At 34.2% G+C, this 20347-nt stretch overlaps 3 protein-coding genes across 4 annotated transcripts; 1 reads left to right on the top strand and 2 right to left on the bottom strand.

Moving 5' to 3' along the window:
- Nucleotides 1-66: 66 nt before the first annotated feature.
- On the bottom strand, nt 67-5872 carry LOC135694433 (uncharacterized). The gene is made up of 2 exons (XM_065213176.2): nt 4767-5872; nt 67-3043 (listed from the first exon to the last, which is right to left on the bottom strand). The coding sequence occupies exons 1-2, from the start codon at nt 5143-5145 to the stop codon at nt 1728-1730; spliced, it is 1695 nt and encodes a 564-aa protein (XP_065069248.2). The 5' UTR covers nt 5146-5872; the 3' UTR covers nt 67-1727.
- Nucleotides 5873-6206: 334 nt separating this feature from the next.
- Nucleotides 6207-10735, bottom strand: LOC135695105 (signal recognition particle 19 kDa protein). Its single transcript, XM_065214067.2, has 5 exons — nt 10663-10735; nt 8101-8176; nt 7580-7654; nt 6848-6956; nt 6207-6415 (listed from the first exon to the last, which is right to left on the bottom strand). Exons 1-5 carry the CDS (start codon nt 10698-10700, stop codon nt 6291-6293), a joined length of 423 nt encoding a protein of 140 aa, XP_065070139.1. The 5' UTR covers nt 10701-10735; the 3' UTR covers nt 6207-6290.
- Nucleotides 10736-10817: 82 nt separating this feature from the next.
- On the top strand, nt 10818-20173 carry LOC135695104 (cystathionine gamma-lyase). 2 transcript variants are annotated; one of them, XM_065214066.2, is made up of 13 exons: nt 10818-10961; nt 11583-11664; nt 12239-12334; nt 13234-13346; nt 14709-14792; nt 15346-15451; nt 15971-16048; nt 16653-16805; nt 17845-17966; nt 18368-18420; nt 19168-19234; nt 19470-19541; nt 19983-20173. In XM_065214066.2, exons 1-13 carry the CDS (start codon nt 10818-10820, stop codon nt 20013-20015), a joined length of 1203 nt encoding a protein of 400 aa, XP_065070138.2. In that variant the 3' UTR covers nt 20016-20173. The 2 variants fall into 2 exon arrangements, with proteins under 2 accessions (XP_065070138.2, XP_088965853.1); XM_089109727.1 differs by lacking the exon at nt 19983-20173 and having other exon boundaries at nt 19470-19568.
- Nucleotides 20174-20347: the final 174 nt, after the last annotated feature.

The raw sequence follows: 20347 nt of genomic DNA, 5'->3' as shown, positions 1-20347 counted from the left end.
AACAAAAGGAAAGGAAACAAAAACCACAGTTGGTTTATTTTACTGTCAACATGCATAACACAATACTTATAGAATGCTACAGTGCATTAAAATGATAAATATATGCTTACAAGTCCAGCTGAAACATCATCCAGCATCTATTAAACATTTTCTTAATGTAAATGTCAAACAATCTTAAGAATATCAAAGAAAATTAAAGAAGAAGAAAAAAACAAATTGTGTAAAAAAAGCCATTATGACTGTATCTGTGGAGGTTTCATGTACCATAATTATTTGATAATAAGCTACAGCTTTTAAATATTTGTTGACTGATTTCCTGTAGTTTAAAATCAAGAGCATCATAAATGGGGGTGGCTTGCATTGTTTTATCAAGATCCTGCCAAGCTTTTCTGCTACCTTGAAGCTGACAGATATAATTGAGAAGATCAGGAAGAAATACTTTGGACAATATTGATGACCCCATGTTAGACAATATTGTAGTTGGTTAAACTTATTATGTCTATTTTGTATTTAAGTATTTTGTTTTTATTAGTTTTTGTGTCCATCATATCAAACCAAGTATTACTGCATTGTTTTTTGGGTGCCGTTTATAATCAGGGGCAATTTACATTTTTATAAAACAAACTTGCTGTGGCTTTTAACTGAGGGTAGCTTATAATCAAATAAATTAAAAGGTATAATGTGGCTAAATTAGATAAAAAGCTAAATAATATTTGTTCATGTGGCACTTCTATGACAAGTTTAAAACTTTTTGGCTTGCTATTTTATAGTTCTGAGGAACATTTCTTTAGAAATTACATTGCACTATAAACAAGGACATAACCTGGTTGTGTCAACACCAAATTGTGCACAACAATGTTTTGTCAAAACATCTGTTATCTTGAGCCCAATCTTGCCTTGGCTTGTAGCCAAATCTGGCACTTCTACTTAAGGCCCCTTTATATGAAGAGGGCTAGCCCTCTTAGGGCTGAATTTCACCATGCATTTACATGAGATTTTCTGGCCCTCCAAGGAGGGCTGAAATTAAGCCCCTGTGTACCGTTTGTCAAAGAGTTGCAATTTCACGCTTTTTTGTTGGTCTTTCATCAACATGGCTAACCGAAAACGTTTTCTGTTGATGTTATCTCAAATGATAGCCATTTTTAGATGCAAATGACTCAGTTATGCATGCGCACATTGTTACTTTGCATCTTGCCTAGGAGGGCCAGCCCTCCTAATTGTGTTGATATGGGAAATTTCCAGCCCTCCTGGGTGAGATCTCGGGTACTCAACACCGAGATCTCGGCTAGGAGGGCCAGCCCTCCCCTCATATAAACCAAACAATTTTCACTCTAGGAGGGCTAGCCCTCTTCGATATAAACAGGCCCTTAGTATAAATAAATTTTATTGGAGAACAAATACCTATCACGCAACTATGAAATCCAGTAGAGGGGAAAAAACTAAAATAAAAATTCACATAAATTAGCAAATACATCATTAATACAAAAATTTGCCATAATTTGTCACAAAAAATTCTGTAATACAAAACACAAATCCAAAGTTCATGGGAAACAATTCCTGAAAAGCTTTACTTGAATATTAAAACTACAAGGTTGTAGGATTAAGCATAATGAAATTGATTTAACAAAAATGCTTGATCATTACCTTGCTAACCAGATACAGAAAATCAAGAGATAGGATACTCAAAATCTAAACATAATAATGATACTAAAATTCAAATTTGCCAACTATTCAACACTTTCAACCTTTATCTTTGCCTTGAGGACAGGGCAGTGTGATTTTCTATGAGTTCCTCTGTTACTTGCACTGCTGAACTGTCTGCCACATGCATCACACACAAACTCTTTCACACCAGTTTCATGTTGCTCATGAATCTTTTGGTGAGTGTAACGGTTACTTGAGCTTGAAAAAGCTTTTCCACATACTTCACAAGCATAGGGCTTTAGGCCCTCGTGTATACGTAAATGTGTCTTCAAGTTTGATGACAATGTAAACCCCTTACCGCAAGCGTCACATTTGAACTGTTTTTCTTTTGAATGTGAGAATTCATGGGATTTCAAATGTGAAGAGCGAGTGAAAGCTTTTGGACACAACTTGCATTTGAATGGTCTATCATTCTCGTGAACACGAATATGATATTTAAGGTATCGAATCTCAGAAAACTCTTTATCACACTTAGTGCAAGAAAACATCTTTTTTCCAGTATGAGTTCTCATATGACTTCGCAAAGACCATGAAGTTGATACCCTTTTACCACAAACATCACATATAAATGGCTTCTGTTCTGTATGTGTTTGTAGATGTTTCTTTAAATGCTGCTGTCTAGTGAAGGCTTTGTTACACAGTTCACAGACAAATGGCCGCTCATTCGTATGAATCCTACGGTGACCTTCAAGATCTTGTGCTCTTGTAAACGATTTATCACACAAGTCACAGCAGTAAGGTTTTTGTCGATCATGGGTGAATTGGTGTCTTTTGTAATTTGAAGCACTTGCAAAAAGTTTTCCACATTTGTCACATTTGTATGGTCTTTCCCCAGAATGCATGCGGCTATGGCGTTTAAGGTCACTTGGCTGCATGAATCCTTTGCCACAATAATTACAGTAATGCTGCTTGACACCAGTGTGTTTACTGACATGATACTTAAGACTGTATAAAACACGGAATGATTGACCGCAAATGTCACAAACATAAGGTTTCTCCTCACTGTGGATCCTCATGTGTTGCTTCAAATGAGCATTTCGTACAAAACGATGGCCACAAACCTTACAGACAAATGGTCTTGTTGAAGAATGTGTTTCAGAATGCCTGCACAAATTTGATGCACTGGCAAAAAACTTGCCACATTCATTGCAGCGGTATTTTGATTCCCCTTGATGCAGTCGCTGATGCCCAATAAGATACCGTTTAGATGCAAAAGGTTTACCACACACGTTACAATTCCATCTGAATTTCAATTTATGTCTGCAATATTTCTTGTGAGAAGAAAAAAATTCTTGTGAAGCAAACAATCGGTGGCAGTATTGACATTTCATTTTGTTTCCTGCAAAATGAAGAAAATAGATTTTCTTACAAAACATCATTGGTACTGTTCATTAATAAAAAAATAAATGTTTTACTTCCTTTAAGATACACCAAGCCCAAAAAACTATCGCCTGCTGCTGTATATTATTCTGGAGTTGGAGTTAAAAGCTAAAAAGGCAAAGACCAACCACAGCAAAATGAAGAAAATAGCACAATTTGACACTTGAGGGCAGGCTGCAAGTTGCATCAATCTATCAAGCAAAATGAAAATCATGCAACATACTCTGGAATAAGTTCAGTGATGGATCCTAAACAAAACTTTTGAAGCTTCCTAAAAGGGCATGGCTCTCATATACTTTTTTGGACAAATTTCCTTTTTTAAATTAAATTTACAATGCAAGACAACAATTAATTTCAAAGCATGGTATTTAGTCTGTAAACCAAAATAGACCTTTAAAATCCTCATGACCTTTCAAACAAGATTTTTGATTTCCTGCCCCCAAAATAATTCAAATCTAAGTTGGAAAGTTTCACTCCTAAAGGCTTGAACATTAGACATTTGGATAGATAGATTCATTTCACTTCATTTTCATTTTATTTGCATTATAATGTTTCATGTTTAATTCTCCATATTTTCCCTCTTTACATGCACATGCTTTATTCAATATCACTAATGTATTTCTAATTTGGTTTCTCTACTGTTGAACAATTAGAAAAAGTTTAAAACTTAGAAAAATTGTGAAAGCTGTTGACTCTAGCACCTTTATCTTCTGTGCTTTCTTGTTAGCCACTTCCTAAAGTTAAGCCATTAAGAATGGTTGTTAAAATAGGCAATTTCCTTTAGCCACTCTATTTCATTGAACTTTCATATGTTAGCTCCATCTGATATGTTAAGCTACACTAACCAGAAATTTATTTCTGAAAGTCTATATAGATCTAATATCTATATATTATATACTTATTACAGTTGGTTCTTGAGAATGATACTCAACAATTGATTTCTAAAAATATCTCTTCTACGCACAATGCACATACGCTAATTATTCTCAAAGTCTAGTGAAGCTAACCATAAAACATCAAACAAGTGGTTCTTGTAGAGTGTCTATTTAATATTTAAAACAGACTCTAATGTTAGCAGCTATTGAATTTCATAAACATGTTCTTAATTTCAAGATTCAGGTTTAGCCTTCCATTTGATGGCTCTGCAGACCAGAAAATACTGTTGTACTGGATGATTAGCTATGCAGTGACAGAGCAGAAAACTAAAAGCAAGATCAAATAAAGATGGAATGAATTCTTTTATCTTGCTTAAAGCTATGTCTGCAGTTATGGATGCTCAATGTGAAGATCTATTTCAAAATGTAACAGACACTGGCATGGAAGAATCAAACACCAGACGTGATCTTATTAGAAGAGGATGCCAAAAATGATGACTTGTTTGACACAGAGCGACCCTCTATGAAGCTCTTGGTACATATATTGCATTGCCATTTTGGCATTAAAAAGTATTCTATTCTGGAAAAGTTTGTTTTCTGTTGATTTTTTGAAGGTTGCAATTAACCACCCTTCTCTAATAGGCGCCTCACTCGAATAGGCACCCCCAAAAGGGCGGAAATTAATAAAAGCCCTGGGACGTTTAATCGTGGAAATACGGTAGATGTCACCTTTTCCGTAGGTTGCTGTGTAGACTAGAAATTGACGATGATAGTCAATTTTTGAAACTCTAAATATAAAAGATTTACCCATCATCTCCTGAGATAGACCTGTTCGTCTTTTGAATGTTTTGTTTTTTATCTTTCCATCATCCGCCATAGGCCCGTTCGAAATAAACCATGATGGAAAGACTGTGGTTGTGGCAAATTCATCATCCTGTCCTCGTTTCTTCTGGTGAAACTGTAGCTTGTGAAACTTATAAACAGCTTCTTTCTCAAAACTTTTGTTGCAAATCGAGCAGCGTTTCATTGACTTTTCACATTTCAAGCCGTTAGCTTTGTGCACATGGCTATGAAGCCTTCGACAGAATGTTGTCATAAATCTTTTGCCGCATAATCTGCATTTGTTGCCCATTTTATCTTCAAAGAACGGGTCTAGGCCCCTTTCTTCACCAGCACGCGAGGCCATAAAACCTTTTTAAACCAATTCTTTGAGAAAACAAAGGAGAATCTAATTTTTTCAACTGCAATGCGGACTGCCTTCTCTCAACGACGGAGAGGACAAGCTCGGAGTCAAACGAAACCCTCTCCTTTCCTCCTCGATTGAACCTCCCTCAACCAGATCAAACGATCGCATGCTGCGCAGCGTTGTATAATGCCGAATGCTTCGCAACTTGTGGCAAGCAGAGGTACAAAAGCCCCATTGTCCCATTTATATAATTCAGATTTTTTGTGAGATCTAATAATTATGATTTCTGGGACTTGTGACAATTCTTACTTTTGGGACTTGTGATAATTCTGACTTTTGGGAATTGCAACAATTCTGATACTGAGTTGGATAATCTAATATATGTGGTGCAACTGTAGACTTAACCAATGAATTCTGAATGGTTAATGAGCAAAACAGTGGTTTTTTTTAAAAAAGGTTAAGAAGAGCAATTAAGTCAATATCTAGCCAGCACTTGTGTAATAAAGAACTCTCCTGAATGATGCATATAAGAAAAAAGAATTATGCCCCATTTAGTTATTTCTTTTTTGGACCAACTGCCTCAATGATTTTGTTAACTGGTTCTTGGATGTAGGCAGAGGTGGCGCCAGAAATCTTCCGACAGAGGGGCTGGAGCTTCCCACAGGGGGGCTAAAATGACTAAAATAAGCAGTTTTCGTAAGTTATTTTGTCAAATTTGCTCCAACAATAACCTAAAATTTCCTCCGATGGGGGGGGGGGGGTGGGGGGCTAGATGCTTCCGACGGAAAGGCTGTAGCCACCCCTAGCCCTCCCCTGGCGCCACCACTGGGTGTAGGGATGCCTTTACCTTTATCACGACCATAGAAAATAGAAGAAAAAAGTTTATTTCTTTTTGTACTGACTGGGTCATTGCCAAGGTCAGGTTCATGAATAGGCAACATTTAATTGTTTTGATGTCAAGTATGTAAACCAGTAGTATTCCCATAGGTAATATATAGTTGGTTGCCTCTCTATGATGGGTAACTGTGTGGTGCAATGCTAAGGATTTACAGTCTTTAAAATCTTCAAAAAAACAAATTTGATGATGTCCAACATAGTTAAAGAAACAATAATAATTATGATAATATTACAGTAAACATATATTTCTATTTCTTCTTCTTCTCTTTTCCCTTTTTTGATGACTGGCTTATTGTATCAGCAGCGGCACCTTTGGCTTGCCTTGATTTTAACTTTGGAATCATTTCACCAAGAAGTATCATTAATGACTCTCCTGAAAAAGAAAGTTTCTGTGACTCAATAGGAAACAAATATCATTCGGTTATGATGCAAAATATCTAAGAACATACAGGAAGGTAAAAGTCTTAATAGGTTAAGCAGGTCCTTTTTGTGGGAAAACTGGCAGAAAAACTGCTTGAATAACTAACTATTTGCAAAAGAAAAGCTCTGCTATATATTGCCAGGGTTTGATGATAGGACAACATCAAGGAACACAAGGAACAAGCTTTGCTTCAAAATTTGTCAAACATAAAACAATTTGTCTAGCATTGCTCCATAACACAGCATCATTGTGTTACAGTTTGTTACAGCTACCACAAACTCAAAAACAAAAACAAAAATTCAAAAAAACTTGATTCCTACAGGAACAATATATAAAAAGAAACAGCAAAAAAATAAAATGAAGCCCTCGAATGAGGCTACTCACGTGATGGATAATTTGGGTTAAAGAGTGTGCCATCAGAATTCTTTAGTTGTATTCTTACTCTGCCTTTACATAGAGCATCTTTGGCACTATCTCTTGGATATTGCTTTTGCTACAAATGAGTTTTCTGGTCATTTCTAATTTCATCACAGAAAAAGAAATGTTCAGTTACTTATTTGAGACTAGGAATTAGGTACCTGAGACATATGGTACGGTAACTTGGGCTGGAGAGGGGATTGCCCCTCTTGTTAGTAAAAGGCCCTGAGATGAAAAGGTTGGGAGTGCTAATGACCAAGCCCACTTAGATTGGGGAAAAAGGAAGCAATTGCCCCTGGGCCTGAAAGCAAAAAGGAACCTTCGGCAATAAAACTGTACCTTTTCAAAATATGTCTCTCAATAACATGGAAATTACACATCATATCTGTACTGGACAAGTTCAAAATGCTTTAAGAATATAAATTAAAAGTAAATAAACAAAATTCTATTCAGTTTAAATCCATATTAAACAATTTTGGGCATTGCTTTGGGTAGGCAAGTATTTTGGGCAAGCATTTGGCCTGCCCCTGGGCTCAATGTTGCTCTCGGCGGTCCTGCAAATAGCCACTAACAACCCAAGGAGAAAGGTAAGACAGTCCAAAAAGGAAATTATGCATCATCAAAAAAACAACTTGTTATCATATAATTATCGCCAAAAATTGTTCAAAGATTAAATTTCTGTCAAAAAATTCAATATACCTCTTCAACAATACAGTTAAATCCATGATATTGTAGAACATCTTTCATTTCATTGCATCTTGGATTGTCTACTCCCTGAAACATGCAATTTGAACATCTTATAACCATTTCTAAGGGTATTCTACTCACAGATAAAAATTTGGAAGCAAAATATAATGTAAGATAAAAATTTGTAAGCAAAATATAATGTAAGATCAGGCAATATAATTACAAACTCTACAAATGTGTGATGATAAAATACTTTATAATACCATTTACAAAACCAAAACAGATCTCATCACAGCCTACAAATATTTGTATAGATGCTTGTGAAACCTGTGAAAAGGCTTAACTGCATTTTTTAGTTTTCAAAAGAAATCCTGATTACAGTATATTTAATTTATAAATAGTTGATGAGAAGAACAAATCTACAACAAACTACCAATCTAAGATTCAACAAAAATTCCTTTTCACAGAATTTCCATTGAGTAGAACACTAAAGTCAAGTTATGACTTGTATCATTGTAAGATTAAATACTTACTTTTGACTTTGCTATTTTTCTGCCATCTTTTATAGTTTTTCGACTGTTCAAAAAGTTTGGGTACACAACAATCCACCTAAAAGAAAATTTAGATTGTTAGGAGAAAATTTATAGTTCAAATTGATTTAATACTTGACCAATATCAACCTAATTCCATCCTGCGCTGAAAGAAGAAGTTGATGGTACCTATGTCTAAGGAAAAAACAACTATTTACAATAACTGCTTAAAAGGGTAACTTTGGACCATTTTAAAACAACAACAAAACAACAGAGTTAGAAAAATACCCTTTGCAGAAACTGTTTAGGAACATATATATAAATATATCATGTTGGTCAAAATTATGTTGTTTTCTGTTGATCAAATATATTTAAATTATCCAGAAGTCTATGAGTGGTTGTTCTAAGCAAAAGAATTATACATTTTCAAAGACCTGAGCATTGATTTCAAAAACAAGTTAACTGCACAAGATGCTCTGGAAAGCAATTCTAAAAGTCATTCAATTGCAAAATTGCATCTTTTCCCGCATGTTACCCTTTTACGGTCTACCACTATTGAGGTGCTTGTGAGGGATATCAAATTAAAGTTGATGATGTTGTTAAAGCACATTACTGGTTTGAATCCATCGAAATCTATGTCAAACAAGCTAAATGCGAAAATAAATCCAGAGAAATGTTGACTTTGGGTGTTGCATTATCATACATACTTATCTTTCATTAACATTTTTTACATATTTAACATTATTTTACAAATTAACCACCTGATCGACATTGCCCATTCTGTCAATTCAATTTCACATCAAACATATCTTCACAAAGATGTTTCAGATCAGTTAGATAAGACTTTGAAAGATAAAGCTTGCATAATTTTACATGAGCTATAGGGTGACTTGCACTTTAATCATTCTTTACAGGACTTTCAGAAGATCAATCGAAGGCAGGGCTTGTTTTTGTCTTTGGCCTTTTCTCCTTGCAAAAAGAGACTTGAGCTTTGTCGATCTTGGCCTTTGCTTTTTCAAAGAATAGCAAAATTTTCAATTTGTCTGATGTAGCAGCTTCGACTTAATGTTTAATTTTGGCCCTTTTGTTGCACCAGATTCATAAACACGCTTTGGATTGGAATTGAAAGATATTATAAAATGGAAGCAAGAACATTTGATCAATGCATTTGAAAACATTAGTGGACTTGAAAGATAAACATTTTCAAACCGTTTTATTGAGGAAATCAATTAGATTAGATTTTGGATATCTTTGATGTCCTTATAAACTAAATACAAAATTTTATAACAATATTGGCAAGCATTAGAGGAAAACCTAAATGATATTCAACATCTAACATCATTATTATGTGATTGCTCACAAATAAAATCCTGTCTCACACTCATTTCATTGCTGTTGTGAATGTTACAAAAAACACATGCTGTCATCCAAAAACCCTTTCTTCGAGAAACTTATTGGGGGTCCCTTCATGGCCCAAATGTTTGGGGACCCTTAGTTTTGGTTTTGTGCTTTAAGGAGCTCACTGTGTGTTACGCCTCTGACTAAACTTGAGTTGGATGTAAGAGATATGCCATCATCCTTTTTCACAGGACCGGACAAAAAGAGTAATACAATAGGGGATACAATATAAATCTAATTCATAAATTGTAAAAAAAGGAAGTACAAAATCAAGAAATACAGATAATGTTTTTTAAAAGTTTATTGAAAAAACAACAGAGGCAGTGGAAATCACCAGGGCCCCAAACTATTGGGGAAATTCTGTGATTTTGGCTCTCACTACTGAGGAAGGCATTGGACCTACTGGGGAATTTGCCCCAGTAGTTACACTGTTAAAAAATACTCTGATTGTGGTTTAGACTGGTTGTTCTTATTTCTTCCCAAACTTTAAGGCTTGATTAAACTATGAAATCAACACAGCTTTATCAACTATATTGTAACTTTATTGTATGTATCAAAAACTTTGCCATTTATTTTACTGTTTAGTTTTATCTGGACTTCCCTTGCTAAAATGTAAGGCACTAAAATTTTGTCCAGTTTTGTTGTTGACTTGCTGTGTCCTGACTCATTCCAGTCAAAGTGTCATAATTGATTCTTAAGTATAATTTTGTTAGGAATTCAGTGTATTAAGTATCCTTTAAAAGATAATTTAGTGTTTTATATTTTGTTAATTTTTGGTTAATTTTTAAACCCATATATATACTGTAAGAAACGTAGGAAAACCTGAATATAAAATTTTGTTTTTCTATGGTCATTACATTTCCAAAATTAAGCAAATATTGCTCTTAAATGAGTTTACCATTGAAAATTATCGTTGAGGATCCAAGAATAATTGAACGTTACATTGAATCCACCCTGGACGAATACAAATACCCCTTCCTTTGCCTTGGTTTTTCCGGGTGCATCTACCCCCCCCCCCCCCTCTCTGGCTAGGCCTAGAATTGTTATCCTGCTATGTTCCTGATCAAGGATTAAAAATACGACCTTAGAATGCTTTTTTTCAACTATCGTTTTTATCAATTACCCTAAAAAAGGCAAAATAGGGATGAAATATGAAGGGTACTTCACCTGCTTTCATTACTCGGGTCTGTTGTCAAATGCGCCATCTTTCATTTCTGACAATGAAAACGAGACTTTATCTAATTGGTTTCTCTGAATCACGTGGCAAACTCAGGCCTCGAACTAAAACATTCCTTCTTTGACAAGACATTTTGCAAGAAAGGATGACTTCTCTAAAACCATTTGAGCACTTTGCCACTGATGCAATCCATGCTGGGCAAGATCCCGAGAAATGGAACTCACGTGCCGTTATTCCGCCGATTTCAATGGCGACTACATTCAAGCAAGACAATCCCGGCGAGACACATGTACGTATTCTTGTTTTCGCGAATGAAGGTGGAACGAGGGTGTGAAACAATAGGCTGATGCAATGGTGCACAGTTGAATCGACAGCTCGCTGTCAAATTCGACCCGCTTTGTATTAGGCTAATGTTATGATCATATATAATTGTTTGTTATTATGTCAAAGTATTTTAACGAACAAACCGGAGCACCGGCTTTTTCCAAAGTATTTTGACGAAGTTTCAAATCAAAAATCAAATCAATCACATACAATCATTAATAACAATAAAGATTACATTACAAGAAACAACATAAGATATTATATCAAATCAGCTTATGGACACATGGAAAAAGCTCATGAAGGAGCTATCAGAGCCATGTGCCCAATTTGACAAACAAAAAATGTGAGTTCAAGTTTGTACATGTGGAAAAACAACTGGTATATCTTTGAAAATGAAGATTTTACCTTGAAATACAATAAAGGTTTACCAAGTTTCTGTTCTGAAAATTGCAGGAAATTTCAAAGTATATGATTGGCTTGGTCTCGTAGGTATTTTCTACTCAATATGATAATTTATTGTTTATATAAAGCATCTTTTGTTTTATACTTATATTAGACTGAATGGATGTGTGATAACTTACTTTAGGGATATGATTATTCAAGAAGTGGGAACCCAACAAGGGAATGCTTTGAGCAGTGTGTAGCAGCAATTGATGGTGCTAAATATGGTAATTCCTCATTCTATAATTAATCAACAATTTTTGGATTCTATTTTGCAATGAACATAGTACCTGTGAAAGCCAAGCACAATTTTTGTACATATATTGTGTCCATCAAAACTGAATCCCTTTGAATATTAATATGAGCCTATTTAAGGATAATGATTTCAGTGATTTCAATGAATTTTTCAGTGGCAGACACCTGAAGGGCAAGAGGGTTTGCCTCCTCCAGTATTTTGGAGGACAATGGTATTTTGTTCTAAAACAAGGGGACAATCTTTACAAATTAATATGCTTGCCCCTCCCCTACAATATTTGACATTGTTTCTGCCCTTGCAATTTTTCACTGTATGAAATAATACTTTGATATCAGTTAGAAATTAATTGGATGCTATTAAGTCATGGAAAAAGTCTGCAACTTCTTATTGAAATAATTATATTAATATGCATTTTATTACTGTCAGAGATGAAGTAAATCTTTTGACTTTGTCAATTGGTATTGATCATTTGTTGTCAAAGATTTTTGCTTGTTGAAGAATTTGTAAGAAATTTGGCTAAATGACAGGCAAATAATCATTTTTAGGACTTGCATTCTCATCTGGACTTGGAGCAACAACCACCCTGATGATGATGCTTAGTAGTGGGGATCATGTGATTGTAATGGATGATGTTTATGGAGGTTAGTTTAGTTAGTCTGTCAATGGATAATCTGTTATTTATTCCTAATACAATTTTACTTAAATTCCTAGCTATATGTAAGTTTAGTTAGCTTAAGAGGCAATTTTAATTAGAATGAAGACTGTCATGATATGGAAACAAAATCAAATGAAATGGAAAAAAAATTGTGACATGGCCACAAAAGTTAAATGGTTGTCAAACATTGCAAAGACTTGAATCAAGGACTGAATTTAAATACGGTATTGATTAAAATGATATGAAAAACTGGAGGTATGGAAATTTCATTTGTGTTGCATCCCAAGTGAACTAAGCTTGATTCTATGTTTTTCAAAGAGCCTTGTATATCTGCAATTGTTGAATTTAGTAAAAGGTGGTGGAAGGTGCAAACATATGTACAACATGATTCAATTAAAGGAACAAATGCTTAATGGTTAATTAAATGCAATGTAATAAAGTACCAAAAATTGAAATGTTTCTTGATCATTTCACTTAGATGTTTACATTTATGGTCAATTTGTGGCACTTTTTTAACACATGGACTGCTTTATATTTGCCTAATTATATTTACTCAATTTTACTTTTTGTATTTTTGAGGTAAATTTTGTATTGAATTTTTTTGAGGTCAAGACATACAAGGGACCCAAGTTCCTGTCCTTGATAATTTTGCAAAAGCATAAGAAAAGATGCAAGGCATGTAAAATACAAAACATGGCACAAAAAGTGCCAAGTCAGGGTGTGCCCCTTTGCCATCATCAAGTAGGACTCCATTTTTTAATAGCCCCAGTAGCATGTGACATCATACAAGGTAATAAAGATAAAGAACATAAAGACTTAAAACATAAAGAATCTCAAAATCAATAGACAATTTTTCATTTCATTTAAAGTAACTTTTTATCATAGGAACAAACAGATTGCTTTCAAAGGTTGTTGCCAATCACAATATTGAGTTCAGTTTTGTTGACTGCAGAGACCTTGGCTTACTTGAGAAGAGCATAAAACCAGGAAAAACAAAGGTAATAAATTATATTTTCACACCAACAAAATAATATTTGTTCATGGTTATGCTATATTAATACTACTCATTGCAGTGTATAAAAACTTAATTTAAACATCAGGCAATGCTGATATGTGATATTCAGGCCTTGCTCTAAGTAAAATGAAGGTGCTCCATAAAAAGAGCCCCTTAGAAACTCTAGGCGCTCTATTTCGCACCTCTAAGTAAATTTCCTTGAGAGCATCCTTTGAGAGCTTTAGGAGATCGAGAGCTTCATATTGAAAGCTTCGGAAGAATGTTAAATATGAAATTCAACGGTGATACCAGAAAGCACCATAATATGAAATAACAAAACATGCAACAAACACTATGTTAATATAAATATAGAAATATAATAAAACAAAGTCGCAAAATTGTTCAGATTTTTCTAGATATGTAAGTTGCCATCATTCGATGAGCTTTTATCAGTGTCAGTATCACTACTGTTATGTTTAGCTTCACATATTGCTTCATCAAAACGCATGGCTTTAAATCGAACATTTAACTTTGTTTCCTTTTTTCATGTTATCCATTCTATAAGAAACGCTAGAACATCTACTACTCGCAAAAGCAAATTAAAAATGAAAAGCAATGCGATAATTTGGACGGAAACGTGATCGCTGACTTGCACAGGCGCTTTTAAGTTATTAAAAAAACTGAAAATAATCTATACTTCAATAGAAAATTAACGCTTGCTCAAAAATCAAATAAATCTGCGGGAGAATATGCTTGATGGCCTGTGTCCTTGATGGTTATTAGAGGGTTATTGGATTAAAAATGATATCGAAAACCCAACGTTGAATTTGCTGACTTTTTCTCAAGGGGTAATCTTACGCAAATCATAATATTGCGGTCTGTTGGGAAGTTTGTTTATGCTTGATCAAGTTGATTCAACAAATTCCAAAAATTTATTTTGCTCTGTGTTAATATTGTTTTTACGTTTTGAGGAGCTCTATAAATCGCTCTCCAAGGCTTTTTTTGGGTGCGCTCTAGGCGCGCGCGCTCGATCGAGCGCCTTTCCGGGCAAGGCCTGGATATTATACTAGTGGGTTAGGATAATGACAGGCTGACTTCTTTTGAATACAGCTAAAAGGCTGATAAGGAAGCTACTGGGGCAAAAGTAATTATTCACTTAGGGACATTGATCAAGAATTCAAAAGTATTACCAATTCACAAGCAAAAGTATTATCTGTTTATCCTCTCTTTGATCCCTCAATTGAAGCATGTAAAAAATTATCACAGGAATAATTTGCTTTGAATGACAGTTAATTTTCTTGACACTGCAAGCCGTAAAATCTGCACAAATAATGTAGTGTAAGATTAAAATTTTTGTTTGATACAGATGCTATGGATTGAAACTCCAACAAACCCAACCATGAAAATAGTTGATATTGAAGGTGCATGCAAGATAGCTCGCAAGTTTGAGGTATGTATGGACATAAGTAGCTTTTGAAGTTTCATCTTGTAACCATTACTCTCAGAGGAAACATGAAATATCTTATACATATAATCTATAAAAGGAGTGTAGAACAGGACAGTTCTAAGTAACTACTCAGAGTTTCATGCTTAATATGATCATCAGGCAACTGTGATAGCATTAAAGGGCTCAAAAATAAGCAAAATCTGAGTTACTAATTATGATTATAAAATTACTTTAACCTGAGTCACTGTCACTTGAAGAGAAAAATAACTCTCTATGCTGAGAAAATAATTTTAGGTATTGTTTAATGATTCGTCAATGGATGAAAAAAATGTTTTGTCAGTCAATACAAAATCTCAAATGAAGAATCTTGTAAGTTTGACCAGGAGTTGAGCCCTAAATTCTGCAAACTATGTTTTCTTAAAAGGACTTAAAAATAACGTATGGTATTGCAAAATACAAATTCTGATGATGAACATAGAAAACACTGAAGCTAAAAAGATACAATAATGATGTAGTTTTTCATGCTTAAGTTTAATAAATTGTTATTGACTTCTAGGGCATAACTGTGGTAACAGATAATACTTTCATGTCACCATATTTCCAAAGACCTTTGATGTGGGGCTCGGACATAACTTTCCATTCAGTTACAAAGTATATCAATGGTGATTCTTTGAAGCAAATTTTTACTGTAATGTAATGTGTATAAGTTACCTGCTGTAAAAATTGTGGTAAAGTTTTTAAGGTTACATTTGAGGGATATAATGAACAGATTGTTTAACAGCAAACTAAACAATAGGATAGTACTGTGCAACTTGAACAATTATTGAAGCCAAAGGACTGCTATTTTTACTTTACTTAGTGTTCAACGCACATATTTTGAAAGGAGAAACCAGGGAACATTTGTTGTCAATTACCTTGGCAAAATTATATCCGGTGTATTAGACAGTTTTGTTTTTAGGCCCCAAATTTCTGACTTAAAAACTTGACTTATTCACTAGACATATTCATCCCTTCAGTGTTGTTATGCTAATAAAACATAACAATTAAGCCAAGCTAGAAAATAATGCTTTTCTCATCACAATAGACAACACAACAATATTTTTAAATTTCCCAGCACATAATCTTTGCAATGGTATTGATAGCTAGCAACTTTTATTCCTAACTGATCGCTTTTGATTTAGGTCACAGTGATGCTTGCCTTGGAATGATATGTACAAGCAATGATGCATTGTACCAAAAGCTCAAGTATTTGCAAAATGGTGGGTCACATTTTCACATATAACTTAATGCCTAACATTTAAGGCTCATTTACATTACCAAAAGTGTATTGCTTGTGATCGATTTGCTCGAAGATATTTTGCATTTATTGAAGTATCACTCCTCTTAGCACATGCTCTTACCATCATCTCTCACAAACCCAACATAAATGAACAGCTGAACCCAGATACGTAAGTGGGTGGTTCCTAATTAATTTAGTGACTGGCCAGTCAAGATCTTTTCTGTGTATTTCAGTGCTTTTTTAATGCGAATAGATACATTTCTTTCAACCAAACACATATTTTTTAAAGTCCATTTTTTTAAAGAAAAACTCTTTTCTAAAAGATGTCCACAAATTGCGTATAGTCCATGTATATTTGTTTAAAGCGTTAACAGTTTGAAAATGAAAACTGACTTATTAAAATGAAAAGTTGTAAAATTTTTAGATTTGTGTATATTTTAGTACAGTTGATTGGTATGAGGTAATATTACAGGAGGATTCAGTTGGTGCAGAGGTGGATTATACATCTAATAAGATTCTTATAATGCCATGAACTAAAGAATCTCTGAACTTTTAATTCTAACTTATTACATGATCTTTTTTAGCTGCTGGATGTGTTCCAAGTCCATTTGATTGTTATCTTGCCAACAGAGGTGTAAAAACACTCCATGTTCGTATGAAACAACATCAAGAAAATGCACTTGCAGTAGCAAAGTATCTAGAGGCATCCCCAAGAGTGAAAAAGGTCATATACCCTGGTAAGTCAGCCTGATATGATACATTCTTGCACATTACCAGGCCTTGCCCGGAAAGGCGCTCGATCGAGCGCGCGCGCCTAGAGCGCACCCAAAAGAAGCCTTGGAGAGCGATTTATAGAGCCCCTCAAAACGTAAAAACAATATTACCACGGAGCAAAATAATTTTTTGGCCTTTGTTTAATAAACTTGATCAAGCATAAACAATCTTCCCAATAGACCGCAATATTATGATTTGCCTGAGATTACCCCTTGAGAAAAAAATTCAGCAAATTCAACCTTGGGTTTTCGTTACCATTTTTAATCTAATAACCCTCTAATAACCACCAAGGACACAGGCCATCAAGCGTATTCTCCAGCTGATTTATTCGATTTTCGAGCAAGCGTTAATCTTCTGTTGAAGTATTATTTTCTGTTTTTTCTTAATAATTTAAAATCACCTTTGCAAATCAGAGATCACATTTCCGTCTAAATTACCGCATTGCTTTTCAGTTTTAATTTGCTTTCGCGAGTAGTAGATGTTCTAGTGTGTCTTATAGAATGGATCGTATAAAAAGGGAAACAAAGTTAATGTTCGACTTAAAGCCATGCGTTTTCCTATATTTCTATATTTGTATTAACGTAGTGTTTGCTGCATGTTTCGTTATTTCATATTATGATGCTTTTTGGTATCACCATTGAATCTCTTTTTTAACACTTTTCCAAAGCTTTCAATATGAATCTCTCCATCTTCCAAAGCTCTTGAAGGATGCTCTCAAGGATATTTTATTTAAAGGTGCGAAATAGAGCGCCTAGAGTTTCGAAGGGGCTCTTTTTATGGAGCACCTTCTTTTTGCTTAGAGCAAGGCCTGCATTACCTGTGTTTATCTTACATATTTACCTGTATGTAAAATTTATTTAAGCAAAGAAAGGCAAAGAAACAAATTATAACTGACTGAGTTCTCCGAGAAAAGTGTAAAAAATGTAAACGATGTAGATGGTCCATGAGAATCAGTCATTTCAGTATGTTTAAAAAGTTCCACAATGTTTGAACATTTTTCAGGTTTGCCAAGCCACCCTCAACATGAGCTGGTGAAGAAACAGTGCACTGGTTTTAGTGGCATGTTGTCTTTTGATATTCATGGTGATCTACAAACATCACGGACATTCCTTTCCTCGCTTAAGGTACTTTGATGTTTCATACAGTTGATACTACTTAATTTGACAAACTACAATGGCTCTCAGTTGCCAAGAAGCCTATAGGTATTTACACTGATATGTTCTAAATGATATTTCCATTACATAGGCATGGTTGAATCACCACTCTGTTATCGAAACACCTAACCAACCAAATCAAAAATGGTTCCCACAAAAATTCAAAGATGTTTTTAATTGCTCTTGCCAAATAATATTGTCCAATGCCATAACAATTTTGAGTGCATGAAACAGACATATTGCAAAACTAATTTAAGTAATAAAATAGTTTCAAATTGATGATTAACTAAATTCTAGTTTGAAAAAATATAAGAACAATTCAGGTATTGTATAAAGGCATTGCTTCGTTCTTACACAATAATTTTTTTTAGGTGTTTACCTTGGCAGAGAGTCTTGGTGGCTTTGAAAGTTTGGCTGAGCTCCCGTGAGTAATTTACAGTTATTATTTGAGAAGATGTACCTTTAAATATAATAGGTGATTTATTTGTAGAAATCATGATTTTAATGAAAAGAGATTTTAATGAGATGAAAAATTAGGACAATGAAATTTTTGCATTTTATGACACTTTTTCTTAATTATACAGGGCTTTCAATGGGGAGGGGGGGTGCAGGCACGCACCTGGGGTTAACTTTTAGAGCAATTAGTCACGCACCCAGTGAAAAATATTTCTCTTGAAGAGCGCGATTACTTGATTAAAATGTTCCCATTAAAATGATTCATTTTCAAACAACTCTGCTTTCACTTGATAACTTTGAATATCATCATCAAATGTCTCCATTTTTCAGCGTATCGAGGGGAACCCAAAATCGAAAACTATAGTTCCTTTTTCATACGGACTTACACATTATTAATTGCCCTTTTTGTTTTATTTGCTAAAGCTTTTTCTGTCTGTTTTTTCCTTTAACTTTGCTGAACAGAATTGAAACTTCTTCACGTTTCTAAAGTCACTGGAACCTCTCTATGTCGCACAGTATCCTTCATGATTACTCATGAGGGAAACATGTAACATTGTCACATTTAATGATTCAATAGAAAAAACTTTGTTGCTCTGTGTTAACAATTAAATTTGATTTGCGCACTCCACTCTTATCACGCAAGTTTTTGGCTACGTGCGTTGATTTCTAAATGTGAAAGCCCTGATTATAAACAATGCTCCATTTTTTATTTCAGTGCTGTGATGACCCATGCTTCTGTTGATGCTGACCACAGAGCTGTCCTTGGAATAACTGACACTCTTGTAAGCATACTATTTTAACTCTCAATAATTTTATATTGTATTGCCTGTGGGTTTCTTGTGTCAATTTTTAAAACTAAGATAATTATTACAGTTGTGAATTGAAATTTTTTTAAAATTTGTATCTATATTTTTCTTCTTGTGATCTTGAAAGTATAATTAGAGACAACAATCATGCTTTAAGACTTGAAAAAATCTCCTTATAGGTATAAATTTTCTATTTTCTTGTGTTCAACAGATTAGATTTTCAGTTGGTCTTGAGGATTCTGCTGATCTTGTTGCAGACGTTGACCAAGCATTGAAAAAAGCTGTAAGTATATGAAACATGGAAAAAACGAAAACTCTTGTTAAACAGGTCATTTTCGTCAGTACAATAATAATATTGTAGGCAAGTCTGGTTTTTTATTTACTGCTGGTGGTATAAATAAGAATGTAAGATTCTTTAAGAAAGATAAATGGTATTTCTAGAAAGGTCTTTATACCTGCCTTAATTTCTCATAGATTTACAATTAAAACCATCTAAGAAAAAATGTCTCCTTCCACCATGCCACCTGGCATCATGGCATGATTGTTTGAATTCTGGCATTATGCTGTGAAAACCAGACAGTATGTCAGAAATATTTATAGAACAGGACCTTACCAGATTTGAAAAATTATATTACTGTCCAATGTTTAATTAGGCTGACAATGTCCACGTATGTCATTTGGTCAATTATCATGTTTGACTAATACTAGATCTATTCTCTTTTAGATTCCAGATTCTGCACTAGCAAAACTGAAGTGAACATATATTTATTTATACAATTTTGTAGATGTGTCTAAGGGAGTCCTTCAGCTGACTGAAATTTATTCATTAAAAATTGATAACAAATAATGGGTTATTGTTAGACTCAAGGTTAAACCCTTTGTTATTTAATGTGATATGATGCAAATTTGAGAAAACCAATTTGTATTTGTTGTTGGTCATTCTGTCATGTGACTTATCGTGTGATGCTGTGATGTGTTCAAAAATTTCCGTATCATACTTGCAGGCAATGAAAATTATGATACAATGGTTTTCTTCAGAAACCAGTGACTTTAGCCATAGAGAAATTCTAGCATTCCACTCCTGGCTAG

Source organism: Rhopilema esculentum, chromosome 8, assembly GCF_057945365.1.
Source record: "Rhopilema esculentum isolate cy_ngs chromosome 8, ASM5794536v1, whole genome shotgun sequence".
Classification (NCBI taxonomy): Eukaryota; Metazoa; Cnidaria; class Scyphozoa; order Rhizostomeae; family Rhizostomatidae; genus Rhopilema; species Rhopilema esculentum.
The sequence above is the reverse complement of the archived record's forward strand: the minus strand, read 5'-3'. Positions and strand labels throughout refer to the sequence as shown.

Bases quoted from the DNA above. Each gene is read 5' to 3' on its own strand.
- LOC135694433 (XM_065213176.2), bottom strand. From the start codon at position 5,145: ATGGCCTCGCGTGCTGGTGAAGAAAGGGGCCTAGACCCGTTCTTTGAA. The intron at 3,044-4,766 runs GTAAATCTTTTA...TTCATTTTGCAG, and splicing joins TCTATCTCAGGAGATGATGG to GAAACAAAATGAAATGTCAA.
- LOC135695105 (XM_065214067.2), bottom strand. From the start codon at position 10,700: ATGGCGCATTTGACAACAGACCCGAGTAATGAAAGCAG. The intron at 6,957-7,579 runs GTATATTGAATT...ACTCATTTGTAG, and splicing joins TTAACTGTATTGTTGAAGAG to CAAAAGCAATATCCAAGAGA. The intron at 6,416-6,847 runs GTGAGTAGCCTC...TTTCTTTTTCAG, and splicing joins TAACCCAAATTATCCATCAC to GAGAGTCATTAATGATACTT.
- LOC135695104 (XM_065214066.2), top strand. From the start codon at position 10,818: ATGACTTCTCTAAAACCATTTGAGCACTTTGCCACTGATGCAATCCAT. The intron at 10,962-11,582 runs GTACGTATTCTT...AACTTACTTTAG, and splicing joins ACAATCCCGGCGAGACACAT to GGATATGATTATTCAAGAAG. The intron at 11,665-12,238 runs GTAATTCCTCAT...AATCATTTTTAG, and splicing joins AATTGATGGTGCTAAATATG to GACTTGCATTCTCATCTGGA.